General features: G+C 43.6%; 1 protein-coding gene across 11 annotated transcripts in view; it reads left to right on the forward strand.

Moving 5' to 3' along the window:
* Nucleotides 1–7,240, forward strand: part of RASGRP3 (RAS guanyl releasing protein 3) — a 56,204-nt gene extending 48,964 nt beyond the window's left edge. For all 11 annotated transcript variants that reach the window (XM_010391674.4, XM_010391676.4, XM_010391680.4 and 8 more), the window contains 4 exons: nucleotides 2,519–2,555; nucleotides 4,994–5,119; nucleotides 5,631–5,995; nucleotides 6,498–7,240. In XM_010391674.4, the coding sequence (XP_010389976.1) occupies nucleotides 2,519–2,555; nucleotides 4,994–5,119; nucleotides 5,631–5,995; nucleotides 6,498–6,506 (537 nt within the window). In that variant the 3' untranslated portion in view covers nucleotides 6,507–7,240. The remainder of the gene's footprint in view (nucleotides 1–2,518; nucleotides 2,556–4,993; nucleotides 5,120–5,630; nucleotides 5,996–6,497) is intronic.
* The last annotated feature ends 2,139 nt before the right edge of the window (nucleotides 7,241–9,379 follow it).

Genomic DNA, 9,379 nt, shown 5'->3' on the forward strand with positions numbered 1-9,379 from the left:
ACACACTCTGGTGTTCCTACCCTAGTCCATGCTCCATCTTCCACTCAGTTCTTTTGCGACGTGTCAGTTTTGTTCAGATGCTTGAAGTCCCTATGGCAACCACTGCCGCTGACTAACGCCGTGGGGGAGAAGGAATTCCGCCTATTTCCGCTAGAAGTGCAAAAGCTTTGGAGGCGACATGGTCAGTACTGACGTAGGAGCGTGCTGGTGGGCTCCCGAGCTGACAGCTCCAGCAGACCCACGGGGCAGGGACAGCCACCAGCCAGAGCGTGTTGTTCCAGGCTGCCTTGGGAAGACGTCATTGCGTTTGTGACAGTGCAGGTTTGGAAGGCTTCCACAGCAAAGCAAGGCCCGAGGACTGCCCCAAAACGTCCTCTCCAGCAGATATTTTTCTCCTGCATCAATTTTCTAATCGGCCATTGTTAGATTTTTCACGTCTCCCTGATTACATCCAGTGCAGGAATACAAATGAGTAAAAGGTTGTACAGGAAATGGAAATAAGGTCATTTTTCCTGTCAGCTCACTGAAGTCATTGGCATTGTTCTGTGGATGAGTTGGACTGATAGGACAGGAACCAACTACAGAATCTGCTGCATATTTGTTCTGCATTTCAGTGCTACTCATCCACGGGTGGAAACCTAATTTCAAACTGATGCACTGATTCACAGTCAAAATAATGTGCACTGACCATGCAGCAGGATGAATTGACATGACAGTACAATGCACACAGTTATTAAAATGATACAAACTTTGAAGGTCAAGCTAAGACTTAATGCCATTAGCAGCACAAAGTTGATATGCCCATGGCCAGTCACAGTTCCATCCCACAGCTTGAGCTGCACCACGTGGCAGGGTAGGTGACAGGCCATCCTGTTAAGCTTTATAATCTGAATTTGCACAGATCCTCTTACCTTGGAGCTGGCTCAAGACAGCTTTGCAGCAAAGCTGTGTCAGACACATTCAAAGCTTTAGGTCAGAATTCATGACATGACACTTCAGCTAAGCTTTCCCTGCGGTGTGTAACCACAACAGTGGTGCCAAATTTGAGTGGGAGGAAGGTACAGAGATAAGGTGAGGAGTGAGGAGAAAGGACTTCAGTGGGAATAGATTAGAGCTTAAAAGAAATAAGTAACAATCCATGTCTCTTACAGTGATCCTGTGAAAGAGATCTGGGAAAATAGGTCATTGCTGCTCTTTTAAGAGGGACTGGGGTGCTCCACTGTTGCTTCCTGAGCACAGCAACTGCATTCACTGTGCACATATGCAGCATTAGCAAAAGAATAAGCAGCAGGCCTTCTATGGACCCAGGTTCCACTGTTGTCCTTTCTGTTCTTTTTTTCACCATTCTTCTACCTTGGCTAATCTATTTTTGCTCTCTCCAGACCCCCGTTTTTCCTTGCTATTTCTTTCGTGCAGTGAGTGGGATGTTTTTCTCATCCAGAATCTTTCCATTCTGTTTACTTTACTCTTTCCTTTGTATTCTGAATGTTCATCATCTCTTCTCTTTAAACTGTTCCTTAATGACCATATTCACCCTCCACTCTCTTGTGCATGGATACTTACAAATCTGGTGAGGAGCCACATGCAGTTTCAGCTGCCTGGATGTGTTCACCCTCCCTTCATGAGGTGAATGAGTTCAGGAAAAATAAACACCAGAGTCCCCAGTTTTATTCCTTTTATGCTATGGAGTTAGAAAAATTGCCCCTTCCTCTCACTGCTTCTCAGAGTGGAAATGCTTGTTTTTATAAAGCTATGGCTGTAGATACAGTGCTTCTGCATATATAGAAAACAATTTGCTAGGGAGTTTCCCTGTTTCCAAGCAATCCTGCTCACGTGGCAGTGAAAGCTTCCCAAAAGTGGGACCACACACACTGGCCCTCTGAAGTTTAGCATTTGGTAGTTCTAAGTGTATGTCAACAAGAACAGCTTCTGAGGAAAGGCTAAGGTGGAATCTAGTGGCTTTTCTGCCTGTTTCATTCTTCAACTATTTGGGGTTTTTTGGGTTTTTTTAAGGTGGGAAAAGGCAGGTGCACAGATCAGATTGCTATGGCTAGGTGTGCTGGAAACCAGTACAGGAACCAAGAACCTAGTTTTTATCTCGAGTGGTGTTTTCTTCTGCTGTGTTTGAACATTATGGATCAGTGATGTATTTGGAAAATGGATGTACACAGGAAATTCTCCTGCAGATAACACTAAGGGAGCCCAGAAGCAGAATGTGCTCTGCTGCTTTCACAAAGCTTGATACGATGGCAATTTTTCACCCGTACCTGGAAGCAAATGTTGTCTGTCTCTCTCCTTCTCTGGTAGTCCCATTACTGCTAGTAAGTAGCAGAAGTAAGGGAGAAGGTACACAAGTCTTATCACAATTAGAGGGGGAGGTCTGCCTGACAGGAAGGGTGTTAAGAGCAGTTGTATCCTGTTTGTGCTTTTGTAGCCATTGGTACTTCCTCATTGTGACCTTGTTTTCCTTCCAGCTTTCTTTTCTGATTCCTTGATGTTCTTTTGTCTTTCTTTGCAGCTCTGGGGTATAATCAAACAAGGCTACAAATGCAAAGGTAAATAAATATTACAAGGATTTTTTTTCAAGCTATGGGTTTTGGGTTTTAGTACAAGTCAGTCAACCATACCTTTAACTAAAATGGCATATGTTCAAACACATCTTGCATCTACATTTGGTATTGTCCATGAGCACTGACTACTGGTACACTCTGAAGTCTCCCTGCATTAGAGAAAATACCACCCAGGAGGAACACACATATTCTGTGAGATAAAGGTCCAAAGCAGCCCCTGACTCCATGAGCTGTCACTTTCTACCAGTAAAGACCTTGTAAATTGGAAAACCAAGTGTTCTTATCCTAACACTGAGACACATCCTGAAATATATCCCCTGAGACTCAGGCCAGGAAAAAGTCTGCTGGCAACACTGTTTGTCATGTACATCCATGTGCCTGTAGTGAAGCCTATTTGCAATTTAATAGTGGCTGAGCTAGAAATACAGAAATATTTAATTCCTAGACTGCCCAGCAGATCTCCTTGCAAGATCTTCTTCAGACATTCAACTTATAAAAAATCCTAGAGTTCTTACATCCCTCCCCTTTGCCTTCATAAAATACTTAATTTCTTATGCAGTGCTTGCACTATATTAAGCAGGTCAGAGGAAAAGGGACATTGTAGTGGTCCTTATTGGCTTTACAATCCTGGACCTATTTATTTCTCAAACAGCCCAACTCTGGCTGAAGCGCACTGTTGATTTTCACAGCTGTAGCTGCATCTCAGTTATTCACAGGGGAACATTCACATTTGTACTCTTTTTCCCCTAGTCTTACACTGACTCCAAGGAGAAGGACAAAGAATTCACAGTATTTTTGTTTAGGATACACCATATTCCTGTCTCTCTCCAGCCAAAACCTCTCTTCCTCAGAGAGGGATGGGGGAAATGTCCATGGCTAAATCAACATATGTAATTCAGATATTCTTGATTACTGTCATCTTAGAAGCTTTGAAAGGGCTGGTTGCAGTTTATAGTTTTACTGGTAGGATGAGGGAAGGAAGGTAAGGTTTTGTCACACCAACCTGTAAACTCAATTTGAGATCTGAAAGTTGAGCTCCTGTCCTGCATCGCTGCCTGTAGCAGTGGCCCAGTGGGGACTGAGCGCAAGTGTTTCTGTAAAGTCAAAGTTACAGGCAATGAGGCATGAAAGCAAGAGAGCAGAGCTGCTCTCTCAGATCCTACAGTGATCAAGAAGTGTGAGGGTGCCTGCCTTTTGTTGCAGCAGCTACTGGCTGCTCTGTGTTCCAGCTTCACTGGATTGTGACACCCACTAGGGATGAATTCTGCCTTTGAGCACAGAGCTGTCATCCTCTGAACCTCTGACACAGCAGGGGGAGGGAGGGAGTTCCTCCTTTCAGGGCTGCTGCCTACCCCAACACTGTGGGAAATGAGCTAAAAGCTAGACTGCCTGGTCTGCAAGTGGTAGGAGTTCTTCACTTCAAGAGAGATCTTCAGTGTATCTGAGGGAGAGTGCTACCCTTGAGGCAGAGAAAACCAGAGCTGGGCATATATTGCTGTATTAGTCATATGATCAAGGTGGCGGCCGAAACCAGAACTCTCACCCATCATGCCAGAGCTGCTGCCCTGAGCAGAGTGGTTCTTATAGCAGAGTTAAAAATGCAGCACCCTGGCAATGCTTGCCTAGAACAAAATGCTGGGCTATGGAACAGCAACAAAGAAACAAGGGAGATGGGAATTTTCAAACAATGGAAAAGTACACAGAGGAGAGAGAGATTGTGTTTGGGGCACATCCTCCACTCTTCAGCCCTTTCTTACAGATAAGATCCATACTCCAGCCACACTTCAGATAAATGCACCTAGCAATGATGTATCCATAGTGATGCAGATCCTAGCAGAGGCTTGGAGTGCAAGTACTCAGCAAGTCTCATCTGGGTGGATGATACACTTCCACAGAGTTCATTCATGTGCTCATGTTGCTTACTGAGCTACTTAGACTAGTTTTAACCTACAGTAGTCTGCACTGACATCCAGCAGTCCTTCCAGAGGCTTAGGATATGGGTGCTCTGGTGTCTTCTAACCAAATATGTTTACTATAATGGGCCCTGCTGGGTGAAATAAAAGCCAGCCAAATAAATAATGCCCCCTCTCGGGGCAGAAGTTTTACGCATGGCATACACAGGATCATATCAGTAATTCCACATCTCTTCCTTGAGACCATTTTATTATTAAAATATCATCTTACTTCTTCTCTTCTCCTGCCATTTTTCTATTAATGGCTGTCATGGAAATTATCCTTTTTTTTTTTTTTTTTGTAATGCCCTTCACACCAAATGATCCATTTCTGTGACTCCCTTCACACCTTCTGTCAAACTGTTTGTTCCTTCAAAGTCCTTCCTTGGTATCTGCCTGCTAATAGCCCTGAGGGATTACCAGATAGTTGTGGCTTTCCTTTTGATGACTTGACAATTTCTCTCTTTACAGATTGTGGTGCCAACTGTCACAAGCAATGCAGAGACCTGCTTGTGCTGGCATGCAGGAAATTTTCCAGAGGAACCTCAGTAGGCAGCAACCACGGGTCTCTGCCTAGCAGTCCATCTCTGCCTCCAGGTGAGGGCAGTTTTCCTCCTATTTTAAACCATTTCTGGAATCCTCTCTAATGGCCAGTGTCCTTGCTGCCATTTTTAATTTTTCCTTTGTATCAACACACAGAGCAGCACCTCTACTTTTCACTGCTCTATGGCATGTGTTCAGTCCTCAGATTACAACATCCTTTTCTCCAGTGATGGCCTTTGTGTCCCATCTAAGGCTCACTATCCTCCTCACTGGCACCCCTATCCCAGCTGAAAAGAAATGAAATTGTACTTCTCCTTTTTTGTCACTTAGGGGGAAGGAGACATCGGGCACAATTCTAGCACTGCCTTACTCCCTGAGCATGGTGAGAGAATAAAATCTGTGCACACAGCATCAGAAACAGTTTCCGAGCAGCATAAAGATACTGATAATTATACCACTGCTGCATACAAGGGGTTACCTCCCCACCCTCCCCCAGGCTTGTTACCTTCTTGTAAAGACCTTGAAATAGAATACTTAAATGAAACAATTCCACCTTCTCTTTCAGTCCAAGATGAAGTATTTGAATTTCCCAGTGTTGCTGCAGAACACCAGGACCTTGATGGCAGAGCTATCACCCTCGTCACTGGCTCTTCACGAAAAATTTCCGTGCGGCTGCAGCGGGTGACCACCAGCCAAGCAACGCAGACAGAGCCACTCTGGCATGAGCCAGGCTGGAATGATTCAGGTTCCCATACTTTCCCCAAAATGAAGTCGAAATTCCACGGAAAAGCTGGGAAGAACAAAGGCTTTGCAAAGTGGGAGAATGAAAAGCCCAGCATGCAGGCTGATGTAGAGCTAGAAGCCGAGGCCCCACAAGTTATACAGGATCACAACAGGATAGAAACCCTCCCAGAAAGACAAGAATCTGAGGTGAGTTCCAAAAGAAGCCAAGACAGTTTAAAATCTGCTCCAGTCTGAAGTCTCATAAGGTTATTTTATTAATTTCAAGATGCTTTTTCATTCAAATTTGTCATTGCTTCTTGCACAAGAGTTACTTTCAGAAGAATGTTAAATCATCCACAGATCCCTGTTTTCTACACTGCAATACACATTTACTGTGATGCTGTAACTGGCATTTTGGGTTTTGGTGTCAGTATGGGCTTTTTAGCAGTTGGGTACTTCTCATTTTGAAAATTATTAAAATAACCTGGTGGATATCTGGCCACTTTCTGTGCTGTTGTACCCTTGCACTGCACAGTTCAGGGCTCTGTGTTAGACTCACAACAATTAGCATTCTGAAAAATACAGGAGTCCAGGCTGAGGCAGGATATTGGTCTGTTACTGTCACCCATAAAGTTTATACTTCCAAAGCCTCATGCTTTTATTGACCATCTCTGCCAGCATGTAAATGCCTATTTTCTTCTGCTTACAGGATAGCTGATTGCTCACCCTGAAGCACAGAAAACTGAAGATGACAACTACAGCAAGTGTTGAGGGACTGTCACAGACCACATCTGGCCATAACAACTGTACCCATACCTCATCCTTTTAAACCCAACCAGTGCCCTGTTTCCTTAGCTGAAAGGTGTTATAAGGCACTATTTATTTTCTCACGAGTAAGCCATTTAGATGAACATTGCACAGATACAGCAGAACGGATCTCTGTGCTCAGTGTTTTCTTTTGTATGACTTCTGTGGAAACTTCCTCTACATGCCAGTGAGGATATATTTGGCCTTCTCTAAATGCACTGCATCATTTTGGTATGTCTGCCAGCAACAACAATGGTGAGGACAGAAGCCAAGCATCTAAGTTTGTTCGATAACACTCCTTTACCGAGGCTTGTAATGATCATTTAAAGAAAGAAGTAGGTATGTGTGTTGATTAAATCTCAAACAAAAATCTCTCACAAAGTCCTCTATACTGAAATTCTTTGCACAGATGGGGTTTTGAATTCTGGCTGTGTTTACATTGCTACGGTGAACGTACTGGTGTTCAGCACAGTGATACCAGTTCCCAGACTGGTGATCCTTCAAACAGGCAGCAGCTGGCTGAGACTGAAGGAATTCCAAGACACTCTGTGTTTGTCTGGTTACAGCACAATGGAGAAGGGTCATCTTTGCCAGGACTGATTATGGTAACATTAGCATGCAATAAACACTTCAGTTTTAAGTGTGTGTGTGTGTGTGTGTGTGTGTGTCTGTGTCTGTGTATATATGTGGATGTGATACTTTTCTCTGGTTAGCAAGCTGTACACGTTAAGACTAAATGTTCTGAAGAGCAATCTCCAAATTAGCAGTTTGCTAATGTAGGACATAGCACCTGAATCTATAATGGTCCAGCTTGAAGTTGCATTTTGCAGAAGCTTTAAGTTATTGAAAGAGCACAGCCCTCATCTGAAAAAAAGAGAGAAAAACAAAACACCACAAAGCTCAAAGCTGAAAGACTGGCACAGCTGTTAGTCTTTTTACCCCATCTCCCCACTAAAACAGGGGCATGTGTGTGTAGCACACACTCTGACTTAAAGCCACCCAGTTATAAGATGTCCTACAAAATTCAAGTTATTGCACCCTTCAACATGTTATAAGCCTTCAAGATGAGAGTAATTTCATGGACCTCCCTAACACAAAACTGACAGCTGCACTCCTCTGTGGTAATTTGACTGTAAACTGCACTGGGACTACATGGTGCCTGCCCAGGTTTGCATCTTGCATCCTGCAGGTTTGTTTTCCAACACAGCCAGTAGCAATAGTAAATCTGTGGAGATAAAAAACATTTAAAAAAAAACCAACATTCTCTTTATCGTTGTAAGCTCAAGAGAAATAAGCACTGCATGAGCAGAGGTTTCCAAACTAGGATGAGGGCCAGAAGCACACTTCACTCTTACTGCTGTGGGCAGAGAACAAGCATTAGCAAAAACACGGTCTTTATTTCCTGTGGTGGGTCAGGTGACGGGTCACAGCCGGCTGACCGCACAGCTACCGTTACGGCGCACGGCTTGCACACAATGAAAATGATGTGGTGGGGAATTTGAATAGAGAAATTTGGTTATGATCCAGGCTGTTGATGGATCTGTTGAGATAAGCCTCTTAACGCTTTATAAATGAAATGTTCATGAGCAACTTCATTCTTAACATCACATAGTTTTGACCAGCATCTAGTCTGTAGACCTCAGCTGATTTCTTGCAGGCTTTTAAAAGTTATTTGTAGCTCTTGACTTACTCATCTCATCAATAAACCTCTTGCAAGCCAGGTAGCTTCAGTCAGTTTTACACATACCTCAGCAGCAGTTGCAGATCAAGTATAGTCTGCAGGCTCACACAGATGATCCTGCTAAGCAAAATATTGCAGCCTCCAAGGAGAATCATAAAACCATTAAGGTTGGAAAAGACCGCTGTTGTCATCAAGTCCAACCTTTGACCAATCACCTTGTCAACTAAACCATGGCACTAAATGCCACAAACCAGTTGGTTCTTCAACACCTCCAAGGATGGTGACTCCACCACCTCCCTGGGCAGTCCATTCCAATGCTTAACCCTCCTATCCATGAAGAAATTTCTCCTGAAATTCTTCCTGAAATTGAGATGGAATAGGTGAAATTTCACCTGCTACAGCTGGAAACCCTTTGCTTCAGGCATTTAAGGAAGGGGAACACAGAGTGCATTGTTGGCAGTAAGCATTCATGGCCATTGAAAAACAAGAAAGACCTGGGTAGAAATGCAGCTGCTTTTTTTCTCACACACACACCCCTCACTGCCCAAAAAGGAATAGATTTATAATAATTTATTAAAAAAGCATTCACCAGCTGTTTACAGAATGTGGATCTACTAGTTCCACAACAAGGATCTGAGTAGGGAGAGCTGACAGGGCTTGAACAAACATTTTAAGAAGTCCCATGGGGAGGCCTGAATATACAAAATGTTAAAAATCTTTTTCTCTTCTTATTTCAAGTGGACATCTTTTTCTGAACAGGGGAAAGACTTTTCTTCACAAAAACAATTTTAGTTCCCCAATCTAGGCAAAGGAACAAAGAGTTTCTTGTTCGCCCTAACTTAACAAAATGCAGAAAGCATCAGCCATCAGAGCTCCTGCCTGAGCTATGTGTCTTTTCTGGTCTTGGTGAAATCCTGCCTGCTAGAAGTACAGCAATTCCAGGAGAGTGTCCAGGAGAAAGTGCGTCATAATGACAAGAACGCTGGATTAATGAAGTAGCTAAAGGCAGACACAATCCCAAATGATGTTGGATACTTCCACCCCATCCATTCTCTCCTGTCTCGGGATCTTTTAAAAAACATGGGGGGAGACTGAGGGATTGT

Source organism: Corvus cornix, chromosome 3, assembly GCF_000738735.6.
Source record: "Corvus cornix cornix isolate S_Up_H32 chromosome 3, ASM73873v5, whole genome shotgun sequence".
Classification (NCBI taxonomy): domain Eukaryota; kingdom Metazoa; phylum Chordata; class Aves; order Passeriformes; family Corvidae; genus Corvus; species Corvus cornix.